This window comes from Tamandua tetradactyla, chromosome 24 (genome assembly GCF_023851605.1).
Source record: "Tamandua tetradactyla isolate mTamTet1 chromosome 24, mTamTet1.pri, whole genome shotgun sequence".
In the NCBI taxonomy this organism is placed as follows: Eukaryota; Metazoa; Chordata; class Mammalia; order Pilosa; family Myrmecophagidae; genus Tamandua; species Tamandua tetradactyla.
The window spans coordinates 18,304,815-18,332,175 of record NC_135350.1 but is presented as its reverse complement, the minus strand read 5'-3'; the positions used below and the strand labels follow the sequence as shown (position 1 = coordinate 18,332,175).

General features: G+C 35.1%; 1 protein-coding gene across 1 annotated transcript in view; it reads right to left on the bottom strand.

Moving 5' to 3' along the window:
* Nucleotides 1-11,440: 11,440 nt before the first annotated feature.
* PPA2 (inorganic pyrophosphatase 2) overlaps nt 11,441-27,361 on the bottom strand; it is a 120,921-nt gene continuing 105,000 nt past the window's right edge. The window contains exons 10-12 of the mRNA XM_077142642.1: nt 26,164-26,233; nt 12,693-12,732; nt 11,441-11,634 (exon numbers count right to left, since the gene is read on the bottom strand). Coding sequence (XP_076998757.1) covers nt 11,606-11,634; nt 12,693-12,732; nt 26,164-26,233 — 139 coding nt within the window. The 3' untranslated portion in view covers nt 11,441-11,605. The remainder of the gene's footprint in view (nt 11,635-12,692; nt 12,733-26,163; nt 26,234-27,361) is intronic.

Here is a 27,361-nt window from a genome sequence, read left to right as displayed (position 1 = left end):
ACTAGCCGTGAACCTTGAGTTATTCAAGTAACTTCTCAACAGTTCAGTTTTAGAGTTTAGCCTTCCTTTAAAAAAGAAAGCTCATTTAAGTGTTCCTATCATTATTTCTGAGTTCTCTTGGCTCCTGTCCTAGGATGTGAGGCTTTACCACTCTCGCACTTTCTATAGGTTGCCTCCCAAGGATGTGGACATGGGCCACTGTTCGATTTAGTGATTATGTGTATGGCTCAGGTCAAGATGCATTTATTGAGTTCAAGCAAACAAACAAACAAACAAAAAAACATTACAGTACCTGCTATGAATCCATCAATTTTGGTAACTTTAATTTGTTATGCTCATAACATTATAACATTAACAATTTTTAAAAATCATCCAGATGTCCACTAGTCTAATAAATCACTCAAAATTTTTCTATGCTATTTTGGGTTTTGTTGGACACTTGGATATTTTTTTCCTGATAGACATATATACCATGAATTTAACTTTCTTTCACTTAACTTGTCAGGAAGCACTTTCTGCATTGCAAATACTTTTTAATTATCATTTGAGTGACCGCTGTGAGTTGATTTATCTAACCACACATCTATGTTTGATGTTAAATTTTTAGAGACCTTCTAATTACTTCCCTAAACAATGTTAAACCTGAAAATTACCTAACCTGCTAGTTGACAATCTCACTATACACCATACCGTGAGTGTTGATAAGCACTGGCCACATGTAAACAAAAACCAAACTGGCAGTAAGAGAGCTGTTCCCAGAATATTATCAGTTTCCTGTAAGGACTAAGAAAAAATGGACTTGCTTGCCATGTTTTTTTTTTTTTTTTTTTTTAGCTACCATCTCTTCCTTGGCAGTAATCTAAGCAGAACATTTTGATGGTTTCCTTCATACTTAGTTTAGGGTCCAAAAGCAAAAGCAAAAACAAACAAAAAAACCTGGGGATCCCTGCCATAGCCCCTTTTGTGCTGTGGACCAGGTAGGTCTGTAGGAGTTAAGCAGTACAGATTTAAATTAGTGTTTTCAATGAGTACTTAAAGTTGTGTGCCTCTATCTTTTCTCCAAAAAAAAAGAAAAATCTAGGATGTATTTACCACCCCCTGACCACAGCTGAGATCAGAGGACTTCAGGCAACATGAGGTTTTTCTGGTACCACGAATACATGGATGTTTTGATTCTTCTCATCTGGAAGCCTCCAAGCAGGGCTTCTGGATGATTTGTGTGCCTCCTTTAGCTACTGGAGAAGACATAGTAGTTTTAGACCTAGAGAAATGTAAATCTTGGCAACCAACAGCCTACTACTTATCTTTTAAAACAACACATTATCCAAAATAAATTTTTTTTTTGCCTTATGTAACAAATACATGACCCACACAATAACACAAAAAACTGAAGGGAGAAAACAAAGTATCTTATATTTCTTAAAGTGTTTATGCTGACCACCCCTTATTCTAATTTTTATAAAGGAATTCACTCATATTTTAAGTTGTCCCAGTGTTTTAAAAAGCTATCCAATACGCTACTTTGTCACCCAGTTTCCAAGAGCCCCAATGTACAGATTCACCTGTTCCAAACCTTTCTTGATTCTCAGATAAACTTGGCTCTGATCAACTCACTCTTCCGGGTTGCACTTCACTCTGTTCTGGGGTCTCCTCCTTCCACGAACTTTTTCATTCTTATCTTCCTAAAGCAGACTGGAGTGCCCCTCTTCTCCTGCCTTTTACAGTGGCGACAATGATGTCACTCTCAGCTGTTTCCGAGCTGGTTCCTGGGCTCAAGACTAAGTGAATGACTCAGCCCGAATCTGTAACCTTGTTATTAAAATGTCAGACTATTTTGAACCAAAACCAACAGAGATTTAATGTAGTCAATCCACTTAACCTAATAGTTACAGATTAAATATAGGCCCACCATGTATGCCAAATAAAGAAGACATATAAAGGAGGGAACATTATTTGCCAAGCTTCAAAAAGGTTTTAACTTAGAGACTTCATTAGTCTGTTGAGAATGGTAGACATCTTTAAAGTTACCAATGATTTCCAAAAAAACTAAATTCTGTGGCTTTTCTCTGTCCTCATCCTCCCTGACTATCTGGAGCATCTGACACAGTTGTCCGTCCTCAGCCCCTGCCCTGGCTTCCATGGCACCCACAGTACTGGGACTCCCTTTCTTTCACAGCACTTTTCCTGTACCCTTCGTGGTTTCTACTTCCTCGGGGGATTCCTGCACTTGAAATACCTGCAATTATCACTGATGTGGCTTTTTGGTGTTAGGTGGGAGTCGCAAACAGTAGAAACCTAACAAATTTGCACACATTCCAAAAAGATATTTAATTTCAAGATCCTAGGCAAGACTGAAGCTGAGCCTTAGGGACTCCTGGGATCAGGGACTCAAATCCTCTGGGCTTTTTACCCATTTTTGTTTTCTATTTCTGTTGTCTGTGTCACTTTCCTTTGTCCAGATTATCTGCATGCACATCTGTTTTGCTCTAAAGAGAACAGGAAGATTCAGCTGTGAGGTCTTGGTCTCAATTCCAAAATTGTGAGGAAGGAGATTGATTGGCTCAGTTTAGGTTGGGTCTTGAGTAAATTAGTTGTGGCTGGGCATAGAAGCAGAAAAAGGGTCAGGTGCTTACCTTGGACCAATCAACTGTGACTAAGGGTTCATGAGAACATGCTACCTCAAGTCCTGGCCTCTAGATGTAACCTCCCTTCTGAATACTGTGACGAGTTTGCTAGACGTCATTGCATACAGCCTTCTCAAATCTAACAAGCCTGGAACTGACCTCATCGTTTTCCACTCACACAATACACTGCCCTCACCTCCAACTTGACTTTGGCCAAAACCTTGAACCATCCTGTCTTTTCTCTTGCTACTCTATATGCAGTCAGTAACCACTTTATTTAACAATAATACTAGCTAATATTTACTGAATATTCACTGTGTGCCACTAAACAGCATATACATGATCTCATTCAAATTTCAAAACAAACTCATGAAGTTTTGCTAATTAGTGGGCCAGTGCAGATAGAGGAGACCGAGACTCAGATTAGGAAGTAACTTGCCTAAGATCACATAGCTACTAAGTAATACAGCTAGCAAATTTAAGAGTTTGACACCAAAACTAAAGCTTTAACAATCACACCATACTATCTCATTGCTTCTCAAACATTTTTGTTGCTTAATATTCTTGATATCTCATGTCCTACAAGTTCCCCTTCAATCACCTTGTACTCTGTTATGGGTCGAATTGTGTTTCCCAAAAGATACATTGAAGTCCTAGTACGCACTACCTCAGAATGTGACCTTATTTGGAAATAGTGTCTTTTAAATTTGGAATTAAGCAAATTAAAATGAGGTCATACTGAAGTCAGGTGGGCTCTTAATCCAGTATGACTGGTGTCATTAAATGAAGGGGATGGGGATACAGACACAGAGGAGATGGCCATGTGACAGGGAAGGCAGTGATTGAGCTATGCCACTAAGCAGAGGAATGCCAAGGATTAGTCAGCCACTGAAAGAAGCCAGGAGAGGCATGGAACAAATTCTTCCCTACAGACTTCAGAGGGTGCATGGCTCTGTCAACACTTGGATGTTGGACATCTAGCCTCTAGAACTGTGAGACAATTAACTCCTGTTATTTTAAGCCACCCAATTTGTGCTCCTTTGGTACAGCAGCTCTAGGAAACTATGGTATACACCCCCACATCCAGTCCCACCCTTGCCATTCCCCTACGGAAGTTTCGGAAGTTCAGAGTTCCAAAACTTCCCCGGAAACCTGGCATCAAGTGTGAGAAAATCCAATTTCATCAGCAATGACAGTGTCGTGTTCCTCAACAGTTGTATGTTACAACTCTCTAAATAGTTGTTCGCAGATATAAAAAAAAAATCGGCTAAATGTATTAGGGTGATCTATTTCCCCTTAAAATAATTCGTTATTCTATGTATTCTCTTTTCGTGGCTCCTAGACACCTACATGACCCTAAGCATAGAGTTCTTTAGATGGATTTAACTACTTATTGCTGACCTATGGATGGAAGCTCTTCCTTGATTGGTTGCCCGTCATCCTGATACACTTATGTAATATTCCCAGGAATAGCTTTCCCCAAAATTTGCTTTAATTTCCCAGAATACTTTCCTAGAAATCCAACTCAGGCAAACCTTCACAAATCCACCACCAGAGTACATTTTTCACGGCATATAGATCTTGCCTCTCATAACTATGCTAATTTCAACTGGTTAAGGTGCATGGGCAGACTTCAAGATGGTCTGCAATGATCCCTGCCTCCTGGCATTCAAGACCCTGTGTAATCTTCTTCTCTTGATCTTGCCTATCAGACTCTATGGCCTTCTTTTCTTGCACAGTTGACAAAGCAAGCTGCCATGCTGGAGAGGCCCACGTGACAAAAATGGAGGGCAACCTCTGGCCAACTTCCAGTGAGAAAGTAGATCCTTCCAATAGCCATGAACTTGGAAGCAAATCCTTTCCCAGGAAAGCCTCTGAATTGACCCACAGAAACTGAGAATAAATGTTTTGTTTTAAGTGCTAGGTTTTGTGGTAATTTGTTATGTAGCAAGAATAACTAATAAGTAGTAAAATTAAAAAATCAGTTCTCCCTTATATGCTATTACGTAGGTGCCTTATAAATTTGAATTTGGGGGGAAAATTACTATAATAAGTTTAACTTCTTTATGCTGATCAGTCAATACGCTATTTTATTCACTCACAGAATGTTTCTGATTTGTGGGTCCCAGTATTCTGCTAGAACAGGGAAAGACATGACTGGGAATCTGTGACCTTTCATTTTAACACTCAATCTTTGGAGAGTGGGAACACTGCATTCCTGTCATGACTGGGACTTCTCAGTTTAAAGGGTAACCTCACAATCATTACCTCCTGTGAGCCTTACAATGTGACTTCTTACTGAAGTCGCTTAGTTGACGTTCTTTCCATCACCCATTCTTGATGTAATATTCTTTTGCCCATATATCACACATTAAAAATTTAAATTTCAAAATTTAAAAGTAAATCATACAGGTGGGCCATGGTGGCTCAGCAGGCAGAGTTCTCACCTGCCACACTAGAGACCAGGGTTTGATTCCCGGTGCCTGCCCAGGCGAAAAAAAAAAAAGTAAATCATACTCGTTTGTAAGATTGATAAGAACAGGATGGAGAAAAAAAATCACTTCATGAGCTGAAAATGACTCCAAGATCCATCCCAAAATGAATGTAAGTCAGGCTGCCAAATAATCCATGAGATATCTGTTACAGTGAAGAAAATAAAATCATCAAGCGTAGTTCAGTGGTAGAATTCTTGCCTGCCATGCAGGAGACCTGAGTTTGATTCCTCGCACATGCACATCCCAAAAAAACAAACAAGCAAACAAAAGAAAGAAAAAACAAGCAAACAAAATTCACCAAATGGTGCTGGCAATAACGGGATATTCACATGGAAAAAGAATGAAAAGTGACTCCCACCATACAGCACATAAATAAATGAACAATAAAATCATCAATCCCTTCTAATGTTGTAAACAACTTTGGTCTCAATGACCATTTTCTCGGTGATAAGGAAGACCAAGAGGAGCACCCAGTCACTAATGCTGGCATTATTTCCTTAGATATTTAGTTATTGCACTACTATTTTCACAAATTACAGGAAGATAAACGCTTTTGTAAAATTGTGGTAAAGTTTTTGTAATCTTGGTGGTAAAAATAAACAGAAGGCTCATTGTTTTGTAATCTTGTGTAAAATTTTTGTAATCTTGGTGGTAAAAATAAACAGAAGGCTCATTGTTTCTCCCCATACTCTCTGAGAGGCACCTGCTTAAACGGTATGTAAGGATGCACACACATACCTTAACACCAAGTATGTCTGCCAGTTTAGATGGTCCCTCCCAGGAAACGGAAAGGAAGGTAGATGCCAAATGCCACCTGCATGCAAGAAGTACCTCCTTCTCCAAGACATAAGTAATGACCTAACTTGAAATTTCATTTGAAAACTGGATATTTTTTATATGCATATGTATATCAGTAAATTATTCTTTGTTACAAACAGTCACTCCAACTGTCCCACCCTGGGGCCAACTCTTAAGACTACTCACATAATATGTTCCTTGTGATAAACTGCTGAAAGCTTTCATGGGATGGACAATTGGTTTGAGAGGGTGAATCTGGGTCACAGAGTATTTGGCCAACATCAGTTTCAGCTCCCATCCCACCTGTTTTCTCAGGATTCTGTCTCTGTTCTAAACACTTTATTCAGTGCACATTAGCAAAAAGTACTAAGGAGTGGCAAACCTAATTTGCTGTACTTTTTACTTTTTTACATCGTGGGAGAAACATCCACACAAACAGATGCTTGTACAGACAGTTTTTAAAAAAGAATGAATAGTTTATGTTACTGCCATTTTCTCAAAGTACCAACACATCAGTAACATTCAAAAGTGAAAAAGCGACTAATATAAGTGTAAAGGGGAAATGGCTGCAGCTGTGCATTCACTGCCATCCTGTTCCTAGCATGGGATACTGGAGGAGTAACTCACACATAAAACAAAATAATTTTGACAAAAAAATAAAAAAAACTTGTTGTCAGTCACAAGTAATATATTTTAATTTAAATTGTTTAAGTTACACATAGTATTCCTGGACTTATACTTGTTCTTCAATTCATAAACACATTTGCGAGAACTATTACTAGGTTTGGCAGTGGTAAAATCAAATTATGGTTTGAAAACCTACAGAGAAGTTCCCATTACAAAAAAAAATTTTCTGGTTAGAATGCCTGCCTTTCATGTGGGAGACGTGGGTTTGATCCCTGGAATATGCACCCCCAAAAAAGAAATTTTCATATGAAGAATATTTTGTATTAGAATCAACAACATTTTAAAGAGCTGTTGGCTGGAAAGAAATTTACAGCGATATTTTTAACCATTTTTAATTTAGAGCATTAGTAAAAACCTTTTAAAATTTTGTCTTTTTTCCTTGTTTTAGGTAGAACTAGCTGTAGGACTATCCCTATTACACTCTAGCTTCCTGTTTTCTGTTAAACATTAAAAATGAAAAGATGAAAATAAGTATATTCGCCTCCCCCATCATTTAGCGTGGCATAAATACTTGCAGGGCTCAGGCTTAGATTTCTGATTCTAATGTGGACTAATCTCTTTAACCTTGGATCCAATATTCAGGATCTAAGATTTGCCCCCAAAACTAAGGATATCATATAAATTGATAAAAATATTAAGATCTAGTAGATAAATAGGCAAAGAAAACACACAGAACTTTTATAAAGGTACTATAACTAGTAAATACGTGGGAAATTAACAAGAAAATTTGTTATTAATAGTTTTAATAATAACCACCACAATAAAATGTCTTATCCTAGGAAGGACAGGAAAAGACTAGAAATCTCATAAATTGCTGGTGGTATACAACTTGGAATAACTCTTCTGAAAGTCTACTCGGTCATAAAATGTTATTATAATTCTACCTTAAAGAATTTATACTAAGGAAATGATTGAAAAGAAGGAAAACCTCTTTTCCAGTTTATTGGCTTACAGCAGAAACCTCATAAATATCTCCACTTCCATCCTTGTTCTACATGCTCCACCCAACCTCATCACCCCTCATCTATGTTCAACTCAGCAGTCAGAACGATTCGTTCCTCTGCTCGAGACACTCTAACAGCATCTCATTAAGTCCTCGTAGTGGCCAATAAGGACCAATATTATCCCCCTGCTGCCTCTTGGACCTTATCCACAACTACTGTTCCCTCAGTCCATCCACTCCATCTGGACAGTCTTCTTGCTGCTAGTTGAACAAACCAGCCATACTCTTGCCTTAGAACTTTCGTTCTTTGTTTTCACTGCCTCAATGCTCTTCCTCAGAGACCCACATGGGCTCACTCCTGTTTTTCTACAACCCTTTGTCTCATCTGTCCCAATGAGGTCTACTCTGACCTACTGCATTTACAATTTCAACTCACTACTCCTATTCCTAAATCCTATCAGGATTCTGATTCCTCCTTACCCTGTTCTTCTTTTATATATTACACCCCATCCCTAACAAAATACATATATCACGAGGGCAGGGAATTTTTGTCTGTTTTGTACTGATGTATCCAAAAAATTTGGAATAGTCCCTGGCAAACATATAGCAGTCAATAAATAATGGGTGATTGAATGAATTTTTAAATAGCATAAATGAGGAAGCTCTAAAAGAGAGGGCTGGCTAAGTAAATCTCTGTAACGGGACGGCTTCTGGACAGAAGAAATCAACCCCAGCTGTCTCACTCACTCCTGGTCTCTCTGCATGATTCAACCCTTTGCAGGCAGCACTTAAAAAGGGGAAAGAGCCTTATGCATTGGGGATTTTGAATAGAGAAGAGGAGGCATTGTCCCCTGTCACCTCAGGATGAATCAGGATACCTCTGGAGTCCTGAAGTTTAGCATGACTGACAGAGGCAGTGTCGGGGCTGGCATAAAGAGGATTCAATAACTTGTTTAAATGAGAAAAATAATGGATTATAATTATACCTTTTGTCCTGGCTGAAGCAGACCCCTAAGCTCCTTTCATGATGGGGAGTAATCTGAGCAGTGGAGATAGGCCTCAATAAGTCATCTGAACAGGGCAGACGTCAACTACAGAAACCCCGATCTGTGATAAGGGTTCAGACTTCTCATAAACTTCTGTCACCCACCACCACAGTGCCTGCCCAGACACGTGTCTGTCAGAACAGAGCCACCTCTTCACTGTTTCGGTTCCCTCAAGCTGTGACATCAGAAATATAGGCTTATCTCTCACTGGGTCTTAGAAGGATATAAAGCCAGGTGTGAGGTGGGGTGTCCAGTTATCAAGGGCTCAACTACTCTATCTAACAGAGCTTGATAACTTAGAAATCAAAGTTATTCTCATCAGGCATAGTAAAACCTTCACTGCTTTATAGTGCATTTTAAACCAAAAACACATTTAATACAAAATTTAGTATGACTTTACTTTTTTTTTCCTAACAGCAGTGGATGATAATATTTTACAAGTCTAGTATACAGGCAGACACCTGTTTTTCTTTTTCCTTTTCTGAAGGGAAGATAATAAAAAACAGAACATTAACATTTAAGAAATTTTCAATATAATCCATTCCTTCAATATCTAAACAAATGGGTGTAAAATTTTAATTTATAGGACACATGGGGAGAAGGCAAACACATGTTTGTGGCCTCACTCATAAACTGATTTTGTAGGTTTTCAGGGAAAGCCAGCAATCTGTACTTTAAGAAGCACCTAGGTGACTCTGAAGTGTTTCATAGACTCCACTGGTCAACTCAGCTGTCACCTTAGTCTTTAGACAGACTGCAAAAAAGGAAGACGGGGCTCACCAGTATTTAAAGATATTTGATCCATTGTATAATAGTAATAAGATAGTAATAACAATTAATAAAGACAAACAGGCAGTCATCAGACATACGTTTACAAAGACATGAAGCCCCTTCTGGAAATAAATAAGCAAACACTGCAGTTAATGAGTACATAAACTACTCAAAAAAATGCATGTAGTTTTTGACAGAGATACAGATTTTACGAAATAATTCAACATACTCCTTCTGTAGAATGACAGAGTAATACCAGATATATCATGCATGAAATGATCCTGTGTGACTAATAACAGCTCATAAACAAATTTCAGATATCTGTAATTATAGCAAACGAGAAAAAAATGAAACTTAGATAGTCTACCCTTCTGATTTTTTTTACCTCCATGGGAACTGACTGTGGCCACTACCTAAAATTCCCATTCAAGGGTCAATTTTGGTTTTCTGGTTTGTTTTAGGCAGTTTAACATGGAGTCACTCTATTTTCTCCCAGAAGCTTTCCTTTATAAATATTTAATATAAAGACTATTCAATTTCATTATTTCATGGGGATAGGCTGGCAGATTAGCTAGTGTGGAAGACATGCTGAAACATTCATGAAATAGCCACTCAATGAAATATAGTTGTCAGCATAATACTATTGATGATTACGTAGCAATGTGGAAAAAAATGCTTATGCTATAATGAAAAAAACAAAAATTAAAATTCAAAATTATATATTTATTAATTTATACCAATGCAAAATCACAAACTAGGAAGACAATTGTGATTATGTGGAGACTACAGTGAGATGGATTTACCTCGCCTGCAAGGCTCACTAACTTGGTAGCATTTGAGTACTACTGACTGGTATGTGTGGGCTGTCCCACAAAATGATATACGGGACATGGTTTCTCTCTTCCAACTCCAAGGCAATTAATACACCACATGCCATAGACCATTTACCCAGCCTTTGATAATCCAGTTCATTGTTCACAATTGTTGCAATAGTTGTTATTTTTCTGTAAGTTACAATATTTTCATGATTAAAAAACCATTATGTCAACAACATTTAAAACAGTACATTCCCTTCTTATACCCTTTTGCTTCTCTCAAAGAGATTTGTACAATCCCAAAGACAGCTCAAGTGAACATTGATTTTTTTTTTAGAAAGAAAAGATAACAGACCAAGACCTATGCTTTAGGAAAATAACTGTTTGAAAATTTGGAAAATGGTATAGAGGGTGAAAAGCTAGAGGCAGGACAACCACTTGGTGAGGAAGCAAGAGAGCATGAAATTGAGCTAGACCTATGGAGATGAGGTACAGAGGCGGATCTGAGACGCATGAAAAACAGAGAGGAGGCCTTTGCAAGAGTCCAAATGAATAACAAAAAAACCCAGCATAGTATGGGTGGTAATGGGATGGAAGTAACAGATAAAAGAAATGTTTAGATGATCTTCATGAGTAAAGGGAGGAAAAGAGAGAAGTTCAATGAGATATTTCAAAGTCTCAACTAGGGACTAGAGAAAGCAAATTCAATTGATCATGATACAGAATAAGGGAAGAAGAGGAGATATGTGAGGGAAGATAATGAGTTTAGTTTTGGACAAGAAAAGTCAGAGGCATTCAAGGAGTGTCCAACAGGCAGAGCCTAAGAGAGAGACCTGGGCTTCTTAGGTAGATGTGGGAGTCATCACCATAAAGATGAGATTTGAAAACTAAGGGGACTGGTTAAGAATCAAACAGAGTTTAGGACTTCCAAAATTGTAAATTATCGGAAAGAGCTTTAATAAATGTAAATACATCTACCCAAGCCCTAATAAGAGATACGAGAGGTTGTCTGAATGAAACCTCCACCAGCAGTGGACTTGAAAAGACTTAATAGAGTATGAAACTGAGAACAAGAATATCTACAAAAACCATATTAACTTATTAAATTTGTGATTTGGGTATTACTATATGGAAATAAAAGCTAATAAAATCATTGGGTTCTTTTAGGTATAGAAATTAGTACTTATCAAACTTAATGCTTCTAAATTTCTTAAAGAAAATTTAAACCATATCCTTTTCAGATTAATAAGTTTCCAAAGTGACTAATTAAAAAATTTCAGTGTTTATTTACATATTGCATATTTCAAAAAGTTTATAAAAATGATGTTTCAGCAGGAAGTCAGCAAATGCTCATGCACTTGCCCATCTCTAGAATTTCAAGGAAAGGATGGTGGGAGTCTTGATGGCAGACTTTTGAAGGTTCCAATCACTTTCCAAGGAAGTGCCACATTTGCTCTATGAAAATAGGAGAGGAAAGGGTTAGGAAAGGGAGGAAGAGGAAGAGGGAGGGAGAAAAAGGGGGTTAGATTCCTTTAAACAATTTAATTTACACCTTTAGGAAGTATTTAGGCAGATACAAACACTCATACATAAGCTTAGTACTTCACATTTTGTTATTTAAAACTACTTCTAGTGTTTTGCTCCAAATTTTCTTATTTGGTTCAAGTCTTATATAAAACTATGCTGAAAATTCTAGTCTTCCAACTTTATTTTGTACATATTTCAAGGTCATTTGAGATCTACTGAAATTACTACTCTAGCTACAGCATGAAAGGAACTTTGTTCTGTAAAATTCTACTGTCTATCAAATATCCAAGATGGGATAGTAGTGCAGAGAAACAATCTGTTAGCACAGCATTAAACGAATAGAGCTTGCTTTCCCATGAAATCATGTCTATGGTTTTGCTTGTTTCTAAATGCATTAAGAGCTGACTCATAGGAAACAGCTCTCATTTTCCTTCCAAATTTGCAAGCTGAATATTTCATTAATATTTTATATTAAAACAAAAGGCCAAAAGCCTTGCAATATTTTGAAAGACAGATGATATATGTACATGCTTATATTCTGAAACTTTTATTTGCTTCTTAAAACAGCTTCAAATAATGACAATAAAATATGGTAAGCATTTATAATCCTATTAAAACTTTCGATTTAAAAATCTTCAATTACAGTGAGTGATTCATTAAAATGATGGGAGATAGTAAAGAAAATCTCCCAGGTTCAGATATTTGGAGCCTTTTAAAATTAATCAGAACTAGTTGGAACCTCTCAGTACTTCATACACACAGATACAAAAGTCACTACATAACCAAACTATTCTCTAACCTAAAAGTAACAAATATGTCCAATCTCATTTTCTGAAATTAAGAAATAATATATTTGATGTGGAAATTTTAAAGACTGTTTTAAAAATATTTTACTTAGTTCATCTAATTCATTTATTTTTTGCTTTCTGTGATTTAAGTAAATACATTAATACATCTAGCCTCTTAAAGTCCAACATATACCATACCTTCTTCATTACTACTTTCTTTACTAGGCGAAGGTGATACCTGAAATAAAAGAACACGACAGAATCTCTGTTATAAGAATTATCTATATGTGAAAACCGCATCAGTCCTTTATGTGAAATTCAGAGCGAAGTATATTATACACAATGGTTCTCTAACCTGAAAAAAAGTAAATATTCTTCTTTGCTTTTGATTATCATAGCTCTTTTTTTTTTCAGATAAAACAAACCACAGGCTTTGAATCAAGTACAGAAGCATGTTTGGGAATATTTTCTTTCATTAACTTATGGGAACTACTGAAGGCCTTGTGACTGAGAATACAAAGAGAACAGAGGTTTTCTTTCAATAGCTTCCTTGGTTGAGGTCTGAGAACAAAACTCAAACACACATACATTCCCACACATGTCATCCACAGTCACACAAACATATATATTATTTTATTTATTTAGCTGTCTTCTAGAAATTTTAAATTAATTTGACTGCTTATTCTTATGCCTCTAATATTCTTAGAAGAGATACACTAAGGTAGACAGATTTAAAAGAGGTATTTCTGAGACACAAGAATTTTTTACCTAATCAAGAGCAATACTTTCATACTTTTTGGTGTATTTTTTTCTTAACATGTATTGGGAGAGCCATTATTCACAGAAAAGAATGCATAAAGGCTGTGACTTTAAAGAATAATTAGAGTGAACACCTATGTAATCACCAACCTTTCCAATTCGAGAAATGGAACATGCCAAATAATAGACTTTTCAGATTTCAAACTTAATAATCAAGTTCTAATTTTCTAAATCCGCTCACCTTCAAATATGAAATATCCACCTCTAACATGTGTAAGGGCTGGGGCAAAGGTTCTAATAGAGGACCACATATCATACCCCCAAGTATTTAAAAGTTACACACCAGGCTAACAAAGTGATAAATAGAACGTAAAATACGTTCCATCCTACTATCTTGATAAATTACCTTTGTCAGGACCTGGAGGACAGTATTACAGACACCTCAGAGACACAGGCCAGAGCGTGGACGAGTCAGGAAAAGAGGGGCATGGCCTTCTCCCTGTTTTCCCTCTCCCTACTCGCCCAAGGTTCTATTCTGCATTTCGCAGGTCTCACCCTCACTTGGGATAGAAATTCCACATGATTTTGTATCCCCTTCCCCTGAACAGCCATCCACTGGTCCATGCAGAAGTAACGGTGAGTGCATAGTCCACACACTCAGGAGGCTGGACCTGGGGAGATGTCACGCAGGCTCTGCAAACGGGCTTGAAGTTGTTTGGCCAAAGAATTCCAGAATTGTGGGTAGTCAAAATGTGGTCCAGAAGGGGAGGCATGGGCTCCCGGTGGGTCCAGAACTTCGGCCTCTGGTCCTCTTGCCCTTTGGGAGGGACATGGCTGGACGAAGGCTGAAGCAGGATCCTTTATAAAAGCAGGACCCAAGGGAGGAGCCCTCCTCGCTTAGGTGCAAGGGCAGTACTGACTTGGAAGAAGGCAAATTTAAATTTCAGTAATATTAAAATATTCTCCCAAACCAGAAATGGTTTTAAATTGTCTCTTTTACTCTTTCAGAAAAAGGCTAAGCAAACATTTTTCTTTATATCATAGAAAAAGATGATGCAACCATGTAAATAAAAAGACCCTTGTACAAATTTTATGTAAGACATCTTTGAAATTTTCCAAGTACTTCAAAAGAGAAGAAAAACTCTATTCGGTTTCTTCACACAGAGAAAAATGCTTAACTATGGTTGGTTTTGAGGATGCTGGTCATAAAAAAATCTGGGTGTGACGGTAACACAACAACAAAAATCATACTTAAGATGATGGCTTTTGGGATTCGATGGCTCTATTTTTTTCTAAATAGACTATAAAATAGAATAACTTGCTTATTAGTGCAAGTTAGTGCACTAAAAGTGCAACTGACTTAAATTGTGCAGGACACTGACCACAAAGTTTGTTGGAAAGTTAGCTGTTTGGATTTCCTGTTTAAAATTAGCAGCTGCATCTTGCTGGAACTGCCACATGTTTCAGAGAAAGAAAATGGACAATGTATAAAAATAGAATAATTGAGCAGCTTCTCATTAACTTAAAAGCATTGCAGAAAAGAAATGGGCAAGCTACTCTAAGACATCTATCATTACATTTTTTTAAAAACAATTTCCAGATGTTTTTATTTCTTCATTCTTAAAATGTATATTCAAAACATACTATACCTTATGTAAAAGAAAACACAAAGCACAGGTAGGTCCAAATAGTGAAGAGATAATCACTATTAAAAATTGGGGCATTTTTTTTGTACATTTTTTACTATTAAAATATGCCAAAAGATAGAACATTCAATTTTGAAAACAGCAGCAACAACAATGGATTCATGTGACACACATCAGCTATTTAAGTCTTCATTTATTGGCAATGATTTCCTGATTCTTAAACATAATGACAATATAACACTCATTCAAAGATATGGAAGAACAAAGAAATGTAAGGAGTGGCACCTACACTACCCCAATCTCAACTCTCACTCTCAGATGTCATCATCATTACTTTGTCAGCATAAGAAAATAAGAAAGGATTTTTGGTTACTTCTAATTTCCAGTACAGAAAAAAATATGGGCACCTTCTACTCATCTAAGATAAATTCTTCACAAACCAGTAAATATTGTTTTATACCCTCACTCTAAAAATGCTATCTCCTCCTCTTCCTCATTCCAAAAATTCTTCTCATCTTTAGCTTCTTTCAAACAAATCTAGTATTCTCATTACCTAAGTATTCTGCATTCTTTCATCAAAGAGATCTTAATACAGGAATTTGCCCCCATTCTTATCTAAGCTGTGTTTTTTAAATGAATACTGAACTATTCATATAACTGCCCTGTACTTGAGCTTCTCCTTCAATAATACAACAGGTCCCTATAAGCATTTTCATCTGCACTTTACATGTGTTCAAAATGATTAACAAATATGGCCCTTTGAACCAATTTAAAGTATACTGTTTCAATGTATGACATGAAGATAAATATTCTATGATTTTACTATAAGGGCTTAAAATTAAAGAAAAAAGTTCTCAAATTTTCATAGCAGAGTTTTAGCTGAATCAAATTACCTTGGACAGTCTCTTTCTGCATTATGTTTTCATAGTTCATAAGGCAGTTACTCATTTTACATTCACTCTCCCCTCTGATTTTTGCTTTAGAAATCAACAAATAATGACCCATTCTCAGTTATCCATAATCAAGATTAAATAGACTATAAAATAGAGTAAGATTAAAAGTATTTTAAGTTTATGTAAGTTTAATCCACTTCCTCTTCAAGCATCTATTAACTAAATGATTGATTCTAATTTCATTTCCCTTATCTTCCAGTGACAGTACAGTGCAAAGCTGTCAGAAGAGAGGCAAAAAAGAGGAAGGAGGAAAGGGAAATAAATTGTCTAGAATTAGATTTTGATTTACCAAGAAAAGACATTGTGAATCTACCATAAAGATGTCCATTCTCAGAGTACTACATAAAATAAATCTGTATGGTACAAATATCATAGCATGACTTCATTAGAAAATTACATGCAAAGAATGATTCTAAAGTGGAACAATGTCTTCTTTGATGGAGGCATAGCCTTGAGTAGCTAACAGTGAGTGGCTGCAGAGGAAATAATCTCTTGTTTAGGCAGTCCAAAAGTTTAAAACAACCTTGGTGATAAAAAGGTATCCCAGTCAGATTGTTTTAAAGCTTTGTTCTGAGTTGGCTTGATCTTAATAACAGAAGCCAAGGATTGCCATCTCCTTCTGGGATATGCAAGGAGAGTATTTTTTTATTCTTCCTTTATACTTTTATTAAATAAACTTTAGAAAGGAGAGTATATTTTTTGCTCCTTTTACTTATAAACTATTTGGAGAACATTTCTTGTAGGCAGCATATACTTGGTTCATGATTTTTTTATCCAACCAGAAATCTTTGCCTTTTAATTGTGGGATTTAAGCCATTTCCATTTAATGTAATTTTTGATATGGTTAATTTTTAATTTATCACCTTGCTATTTGTTTTCTTTTTATACCATATGTTTTTTGTTCTCCTTTTCCTCTTTTTCTGCCTCCTTTAAGATTAATTGAATATTTGTGTGTGATATTAAGTTTCTCTTCTGTTAGCTTAACAGCTATAATTCATTGTGCCTCTATTTTAGCAGTCACTTCAGGGTTTATACTGTATATCTTTAATTAACAGTCTTCACATATGGTCTAAGAATTCAAAAATGGCATACTTCTATTTCTCCACTCCTTTGTGCTATTGTTGTTATATATTTCACTCTTACATATGTTATCAATCCCACACTGCATTCTTTTCTTCTCCAGGAGTGAATTTATTTGTAGTGACTTAAGACAATAAGCAACACATTTACCCATGTAGTCAACTTTTCTGTTCTTCCTTTCCTTTGTGTAGGACCAGTTTCCTATCTGCTATCATTTTCTTCTTCCTGAAGGACTTTCTTCAATATTTTTTATAGTTTGGGCCTATAGGTGATTAATTCTCTCATCTTTTATATGTCTGAAAAGTGTTTATTTTGCTTTCATTTTTGAACAATATATATTCTGGGTATGGAATTTTATGTTAGTTTTCCTTTCCCCCTTTTTAGCCTTTAAAGATGTTGCTCCACTGTGTTCTTATTTGCTTTGTTTCTAATGAAAAATTTGCTGTTATTTCTTATCAGTTTTTTTGTATTTAATGTTTTTCCCCCCCTTTGGCTACTCTTAAATTTTTCTCCTAATCACTGTTTTTGAGCAATTCAATTATGTTGTGCCTTAGTATTACTCTCTGTATGTGCTTGTAGTTTAAAATTTTGGATCTGTGGGTTTCTAGCTTTTATTAAACTTGAAAAAAAAATCAGCTATTATATCTTTAAATATTTGTCTGACTCTTCCATCCCCACACTCTTCTTTGGGCCTCTAATTACATATATGTTAGGTTGCCCTAAGTTGTTCACAGCTCATTGATGATCTTTTCGTTAAAAAAAAAAAAATTCATTTCATTTTGAGTAGTTTCTATTGCAATTATCAAATTCACTAATCTCTACTTCTCCAATATCTAATCTACTATTAATTCCAGTGCATTTTTTCATCTTACACATTTCAATTTCAATATATAGAAGTTCAATTTGAGTCTTATTTAGGTCTTCCATAGCTGTACTTAACTTTTGAACAGATATTTATAATAATTGTTTTAATGTCATTTTCTGTAATTCTAACATCTTTGTCAGTTCACATGGATTTTGACTGATTTATCTCATCATGAGTCACGTTTTCTAGTTCTTTCTTTCTTCTTCTTTGCATGTCTGGTAATTTTTTTCAGGATGCCAGATATTGTGAACTTTATTGGTGTTGGATGTTTTTTGAATTCCTATAAATATTACTGAGCCTTGTTTTGAGATGAAATCATGTAACTTGGAAACAATTTGAACCTCTCAGGTCTTGCTTTTAAAATCTGATAGGAAGGTTTTGAGATGTTGCTATATATGTATAACCTGGGGTCTCCCTGAAACTCTGGCTACCTGTGTAACACCTAAGACTCAGAGTTGGAGTTCTGCGCAGTTCTGAAGGCTAGCTTTACTACACACAACAAATGTTAAAGAAACCGAAAAAGAGATCAGGCTTCAATTATTGATAAGATTCAAGAGACTATTCTGTACTAAGATTACTTTCCAGAAACCTACAACCTCCTGATGGGTTCCTAGGCCAAGTAAGTCCTGAAATCCAGAGGGGCCAGCTTTTCCAAGACCATCAACTAGTTCCATCCACCTACTTATCTTCTTGACAGCCCTTTCCAATATGAAAAAATTAGAAAGGGAAGAGCCCAAATACCCTTAAAGATTCAGAGAAGGATCCAAGTAGAAGGAATTATAACAGAGAAGTCAGGATTTAACAAATGAGTATGACTGTTGAGTCATTATATTGATATTTCTTTTTGTTTCCAGTGTCTCGGAGTAGCTAGAAGGAAAAACCTAAAATTGTGGAACAGTAACCCATACAAAACTCAGGAATCTGTTCTACAACTGCTTGTTAGAATGTACGTTGAAATATACTGTTTTTTTTAAAATTAATTTATTAATTAAAAAAATTTAACAAATGAACTAAAACATTAATATGTGATTGTTCCATTCTACATATATAATCAGTAATTCACAATATCATCACTTAGTTGCATATCCATCATTTCTTAGAACAATTTGCATCAGTTCAGAAAAAAAATTAAAAAAACAGAAAAAGAAATAAAACAAAAACAGAAAAAAAAATTATACATACCATACCCCTTACCCCTCGCCTTCATTGATCACTAGCATTTCAATTTATTTTAACAGTTGTTTCCCCTATTATTTATTTTTATTCCATATGTTCTACTCATCTGTTGACAAGGTAGATAAAAGGAGCATCAGACACAAGGTTTTCACAATCACAGTCACATTGTGAAATGTACTGCTTTTTTTGTATAATGCTTTATTTCACAATAAAAAAATGTTAAAAGAAAAAAAAGATTTGATAGGAGGGGCAGAGCAGTGTTCATGCCAGAGCACTGCTGAGCCCACTACTGAGGTAAGATCCTTCTGTGTCCTTTACCTAATAACACATGAATCTTTTCAGTCTGACTGGTGGGAACAGGCCCTGCATAAGCGTTAGGCACTATTACCTCTAGCTCTTTCCCAGGCATTGGACAGTTTCTCACATACTAAAAAAATTAGAGTAGGACCCTCTGGCAGCTCTGGAGTTCTCTCTCTTTGCAGCTCTCTCTTCTCCATTGCTCTAGCTGCCTTGGTTTTCTTTTGTATCTCAGCTCTGTCTCCTCAACTCAAGGATTCCCCAAGGCTTGCCTAGGTACTTCATCCCTGTGCCATGGCCTGGAAATTCTCAAGGCACTAAACTGGGGCTATAATAGGGCTTATCTCTTTTGTTCCCAATCTCTCAGTTATCACTGTCCTCCTTTATGTGTCGTTCAACATTTTTCAATCCACTATTTTTTTTTTCCAGTTAAGAGAGTAAATCTGGTCCCTGTTGTTCTATCTTGTCCAGAAGTTAGAACAAGTACTTTTAAATAATGAAACTTTACTGCCTCTCAGCACAACCAGTATAATACTGCTGCTTTGCCCTGAAGGTCTCTTCCAACTTTAAATAAGAGTCTAAATCCTTCTTAAAGGGAGTGCTGCAAAATGCACAGATCTCTAAATGACACAGAAATAGGTCTTTTTCCAGTAATCCCACTAAAGAAGCTATTAAATTCATCATTTACACTTTGGGTAAATGAAGCAAAATTTACATGAAACCCAACAAAAAGGGATATTGAAAGAAAGCACAAAGAAAAGGAAAAATGTGGACCATACTGTTTAGTTTACTAGTGTTACTATTTTAGGTCGGATTCCTTCAACTATAAAGGTACTTCTGATCAGTGATTCAAATTGGAATAAAAAAAAAACTTGCAAATAAATGGGAGAAATGGGAGAAAAAAGGGAAAGAGCATTTAAATCATCTTTCTTACACATAGCAGAATTAAAATAATGCTATGATAAAACTTCATCATACAGCAACCTTAGGTAGGGATGAGGCAATGATGGCGTGTTACCTTTTTTCCCTCATTTCAAAGTTTTCAAACTAAAACTAATAGCACCAGAAGTATTCATCCCTTTCGTTTTTGTATCCTCTTTTCCCCTTTATTTTTCTTTCTTTCAACTTAATCATAAAGGGAAGGGATCTAAGCTTTGTCCATGTTTTATGTTGGAAGCTTCACCTGCCTTACTTCAAAACTGATTTAAAGGAAAGAATGAAATTCTACTAATAGTTGGTATGTATTTTCAAACAAAAAGAGGGGAATATCTAAAAGAAGTTTGTTATTTTATCCCCACATAAAGCCTGTGTTATCCCATATATTTTATTAATGACTACAATAAAACATGTTTTTCTAAGACTTACATACGTGGTTATTTGGTGTTTGGTTGACATTTCCTGACTCTTGGTGAGCTCGTGAAATGATATTTAAGTGAAACCTAGCAATTTACATATTTTGAAGGTAAGAGATTTCAACCAAATAACCCACAGCATATGCATTCTTTATCTATTTGAAGTTTATTGGACACGTTTTTACTGCTAAAACTATTATGTCAGAAAGAACTGTTTATCAAAAATTTATTCACAATTTGAAAATTTTCAGATGTCCTCAGGAATTTTAAACAATGTACAGAAAAGCAAATCATGATGACGCACATAAACACCATAAACAAAAATAAAAGGATTTTATTAAATACATTGTTATGTGAGGAATGATTTAGCAGCATCTGGTACTTCAAATATTTTGCTATATACAGTGTTCTATACTCACACTAGCAATGCATTATTTTTTATATGGGCTGTCTGTCATCCAGGATATGAGTGTCCTGATTTTATAGACCTTGACAGATATTTTTAAAGGTATTAATAAAAATGAAATCTTATTTCTAGTATAAATTATTCATTCCTACTACAATAAAGAAATTAGATTCAGGGTGAAAAATATTCTAAAGTAAATTAGTACATCATTTGACTTGAGACTAAGAAGTCAAAAAACAAAGAATTATATTAAAAATATTGTAGAATATTTGGAATAGGTCAAATTCTTTGAAAGAAATTTCAAAATGAACAGAGTGAGTAAAAAATATATTTTTGGGTAAAGTGGTGGGAAAAGAGAATCTTAAATTTAATTTTGGGCATACAAATGTTTTAAATTATGAAATATTTCAAAAATGCAGAAGATATTATACCACATACCTACTTTGAAGATCACGTTCCCCGTACTGAACAAAAATTTAAATCTCACCTACTCCCCTTCCTTTTCAGAGGCAATCACTATTCTGAAAATGGTGATTATCCTTCCCTGTTAAGTTTCTAAAATATGAATGTCACATCTGTTTTTCTTCATTAAAAATATATGGCATTGCTTTGGGAGTTTAAAAATTTACATAAATGGCATATCCTTTATGTATCCTGCTACAAACTGCTTCTTTCTCCCAACACTGTGCTTTGAGAATTTTATCCATGTAAATTCATGTAATTCTAATTCACATATTTTATCTGTGGCATAGCATTCCACTGAATAAATATATCACAACTTATTTACCCAGGCTCTTATCGATAGAGATTTATTCAGTTTCCAACCTTTCCATGTCTGATTATATAAACTTATGTATTAATGTTCTCTGAAACATGTACATAAAAGGGTAATTTCTGAGTAGGGAAGTATGAGAGTCTTCAACTTTACTAGAAATTACTTAATTACTCTTTAAAATGGTTGTACCAATTAATACTCCCATCAAGTACATCATCAAGTATGAGAAGTCTCTAATCCTCACTTGCTTGAAAAACTGGTAATATCAGGTTTTTAAACTTTTGCTAAGATGATAACTATTATATTTTAGTTTGCTTTCTCTGATTACTACTGATGTAGCAAATTTTCATATTTACTGACCATTTCAGTTTCCTGTTTTGTAAGTTGTCCATTTACAGTGTTTGCCCATTTTTCCTCCTGAGTTATCTTCTTCTCATTGATTTGAACTAGATGTGCATTAATTTAGATGTTATTCCTTTTGTCAGTTACATGCAACTTTCCTCTCCCATTCAATAGTTTATCTATTAACTTATCTTATGGTAAGTTCATTTGTTAAGAGCATTAAGTTGTTTACAGCTTTTATTTCTTTACTCAAATTCATTAATCTTTTCCAGATTATTCCTGCCTCTTTACTATTCCATATGAATTTTAGGATCAGCTTGTCAAGTTCAGTGAAAACCCCATTGAGATTCTGACTAAAAACAGAACAAATTCATTAATTAAAATTGGAGAAACTGCCATCTACATGATTAAGTTTTCTTTTAAATTGCTTTAGTCTGTTGGGCTTTTTAATTTATTGATTTAATGTTGGTATTTTACATTTTAAATAAAACTGTCAGTTCATTTGTGTTTATAAAGGCATTGCCAAATGCTTCAACAGTATTGCCAAAAGCTTCTTAGGATGATGCAAATCTTCCCAAGCTATATCTGCATTTTAATTCTTGGTATTGTTTATTTGTACCTTCTTTATTTCATCAAGCTTGTCTATATTATTAACCTTCATAAAAGAAAACCCAGCTACTGTTTTAGTTGATGCTCTCCCAAAATTTTTCCCTTTTTAAAGACTCTAGTAAACTAATCAAGACCCACCTGAAATGGGTAGGGTCATATTTCTATCTAATCAAAAGGCCACACCCACAACTGGGCACACCACATCACCATGGAGATAATCTAATCAAAAGTTTCTGACCTACAGTATTGAATCAGGATTAAAAGGCTGCCCCCAAGATTGAATCAGGATTAAAATATGGCTTTTCTGGGGTACATGATATTTTCAAACCAGCACATGTGCTTTCTAGCCATTTATGTATCATCTTTGGAGAGATATCTGCTTGAGTCCTTTGCCTACTTTTAAATTGAGTTGTCTTTTTATTGTTAAGTTGTGGGCTTTATTTATATATTCTGGAAATTAAACCTTTATTGGATATATGATTTCCAAATATTTTCTCCCATTGTGTAGGTTGCCATTTGATTTTCACAATAAAGTCCTTTAAAGAACAAAAGTTTTTAATTTTGATGAGGCTCCATTTATCTACTTTTTCTTTTGTTGCTTGTGCCTGAGTGTAAAATCAAAGAAATCATTGCCTAACACAAGGTCCCGAAGTGCTTCTCTATGTTTCCTTCTAGGAGTTTGACAGTTTGATACTTAGGTCTCTGATCCATTTTGGGTTGGTTTTTTTACTGTTATGATGCAGGAGTCCTCCTTTTTTTTTTTTTTTTTTAAATAGAGATCCAGTTTTCCCAGTACCTGAAGAGACTATTCTTTTCTAACTGAGTAGTGTTTGTCCCCTTGTCAAAAATCAGTTGGTCATAAATGTGAGGGTTGATTTCTGAGTTCTTCATTCAATTCCATTGGCATCTATGTCTGTCCTCATGCTAGGACCCTGCTGTTTTGATTATTATGGTATTGTAATAAGTTTTAAGATTAGGATGTGAGGACATTCTAACTTTGTTCTTCTTATTCCTTGATGAATATACATTAACCAGTATATGCTTCCTGAAATAACTCTACTAACTGCTCAAAAGTTTTGTCCATTTCTCATTGTGTATTTAAAAAACTGCCCATTCACCTTAAGCTAAAACCTCACCTAATCAACTCATCCTAAGTATTCAGGCAATATACATACAGAAATTGAAAACTTCTATTACTATCTGGCCCTGTTTTTTTTATTTATTAATTTTTAATTTTTTTTTTTAAATACCAAAAAAACACCAAACAAATGCAAACATTCTAACTTTTGATCATTCTGTTCTGGCCCTGTTTTGACAAAACTTCACTCATTTAACATCTACAGATAAGTCTCAGGATGTTAATTCTTGGATACATGTCACATTTGCTAATGAATAGCTGACTCATTTTAAGCCTGCCAAGAAACCTTTAAGACTTATAATTTATTGTTTCCATATATGCCCAGGACTGATGTAGTGTGAATCTGACTAAGCTTGACAGAAAACATTAGCATCTTAAGTTATTCCGAACAACTAAAGGACAAATAAAAACTGACAGTACTTTGAACACAGTACAATGTTCAGTATATAACAAAAGAGATCTGGGAATATACACCTAAATAATTCTGATTAAAAAAAAATCCCACTGTGGTCTTGAAGAGATGAACTGTGATGGAATATAATAATTTGACTACAAAGAATTCTGAATCACTGATGAGGCTGCTATTAGGGCATATCTTCTACAACAAATTTTTAATGCTGAAATTCCTCACACAACAAATTCTTACAGAGCTGATGAAGAGGTGGTTGATTTCTTTGCATTGTGATTTTCTACTGTATAAATCACTATAGCACTTTCCTCACAAAACTCAACAAGATTACCAAGCCATTATTTAAAGATAGATGTTAATATTTCTAAATTCTAACCTTATTTTCCTAATGTAACTATGCAAATGATATCTGTGACTTCAGTTATGTTTTTTCTTGAGGACTTTTTCCTAATAATATGCAGAAGACAGGATGGAAGATAAAAAACTTGATCTTGCAGCTTTTGAGACAAATATCTACTATATCTATTATTTATAAATTCAAAACTAAGATAAATGACACAGTCTTAGTGACTAGTAAGAGATAGACTGTTTGGACATAGATGAAAAGTTTTTTCTTTGTTTTTCTTAAGGAAGTAATAATAAATATTGATGAAATCCAGGTTCAGTATATAATCTACATAGATTCAAATTGAGAACTTTGAGAAACAAACTGATATCGTGACCTGCATTATTACAGTGACTTCCCTGCAGCTTCCCTGAGTTTCCATAGTCTACTTACCATTGCAGTCAGAGTGATCCTGTTAAAGTCTGTCAGATCCTAACACTTCTTGCTCAAGACCCTCCAATAGCTCCTACCTCATTCAGAATAAAAAACAAAATTCTTAAAATAGTTCTCATAGAGTCTTTCATAATTTGCCACCATCTCCACCCTCAAATCCAAACATCTCTGATGCCATCTCCTCTTTCTTCCACCTGTCTCTACTCTACTAGTAATTGCTGTTTCCTTGGATGCTTTTTGAAAATGTCAGGCATCCTCCTGCCTCATGGCTGGTGGGTAATTCATGGGAACAGGACAGCAGAGAGGACAGCAAATGCATCAGAGTAGCAATAAATGAGTGATGTGATGAAAACCTGCATCATATGAAATAGTTAAATGGTTAATGCGTGTTTTAGTTTGCTAATGCTGCCAAAAATACAACATAGCAGAAATGGGTTGGTTTATATAAAGGGAACATTAAGTTATAGGCTTACAGTTCTAAGGCCATACAAATATTCAAATTAAGGCATCCAGAGAAGGTACCTTGACTGAAGAAAGGCACAAGACTGGTGTCTTCTAGTTTTTTGGCTTCTAGTTTCAAACAGCTATCCCAGGGGTGTTTTCTTCCTGCATCTCCAAATGTTTGTCTGTGTTGGCTTCAGCTTTTTCCAAAACGATTCCCTCTTAAAGGACTCCAGTGAGCAGATTAAGACTCACCTTAAATGGGTGGAGACACATCTCCATGGAAACAACCTAATTAAAAGGGCCCCCCACAACTGAGTGGGTCATATCTCCATGGAAACAACTTAAAAAAAAGACCCCACCTTACAACATTGAATGAGGATTAAAGAACATGGCTTTTCTGGGGTACACAACAGTTTCACACTAGCACAATGTTCTTTCAAAAATAAAAATAGAAAGGTTTTAAGGTTTTTAATTTAAATTCCTTGGGTTGAAAAAATAGACTTCAATGTTACTATTGCTTTTAACTTTATGCTTCCCCAAACAACTTTACACATTTCATTGCTAGATTTTTTAGAATTTCTGTTAGACGTTTCTGTGACATTTATAAGACTAAAGGATGCCTTGGACATTTACTCCTTACCGATTCAACTAACGATCTTGCTTCCTCTTGAGTGCAACAGAAAGGGCTATCGCATACCTGCACGTTTGTACTGGAGAGGAAAAGAAAATGTTACTGTTAGGATAAAAAAGGACAGATTGCCAAAAAGAAAACCAATTCCAAATACTCCACATTGAATGTATAATTCCAGTCAGTGAACACGGAACTGAATGAATATAAATTAGGACAACTAAAATTACTGTATATTCTCTCAGCAAGGTTACAAATATAGATTGCTCCATAGCATAATAGTCTCCAGAATTAAAAAAAAATTAATGATATAATACAAATCCCAAAAATTTCAAGGTATGTATAAAAGACTCTTTAACAACCTACACTTCACATTTACTGAAGAAAAGAGGAATCACGTTTGGCCTATAGAAAGAATTTTCTAGCCAAAGTGAGGGACTGACATTGTAATTGGCTAAGGAAAGACTTGTGGACTCTCTTTCTCTGACAGGTACAGAAGATTTAAGCTAACAGTGGAGAGAGGTAACAATATGAAAATGAAAACTGTATTTCCTTTTAATAGGGAAGTTCAGCAAGGACAAAAAAAAAACCCATAGAAATTTTTTCCTAGATTACTTAATATTCTATAATGTTAAAGCCTTTCCTATATTTCCACAAACATGCTACCCTGTATGTATTTTCTTCTTCACAGATAAAAGCAAAGGCAGTGTTTCAATTGTTTAAGACTGATTTTTCTTCATTCCTATCAAAGAAATCAGCAGCATAAAACAGAAATAGAGAGGTAGTGAATTAAAGCCTATTTAATTTTTTAAAATAGAAGGGAAAAGTAATTAGCAGATCCACAAATAAGAAAAATTATTAAGTGAAACGCCCACATTTCCCCCCCAAGTATATCTAATTAATATACATTGTCACTAAGGCTTTGTTAAAAATGTTGGGATATCCATGATAAAAAAGATGATCTATCTATCTATTTTTAAAATTTTATCTGTCTGTATCTGACATTGCATATAAAGCAATTATAGTATGTAGTCATTTTGGTTTCTATCCAGACTTAAAATGTGGGGCTTATTGGAATTCTTGACCTCAATAAATGTGATGAAAGTTGGGATCATCACTTTTGACTATAACTTTTTTTTTCTCTTCTCCACAGCCCATGTTTAAGTAAGCTGAAATTGGAAAAGGTAGGGCCTTATAAGCCAGATGTTTC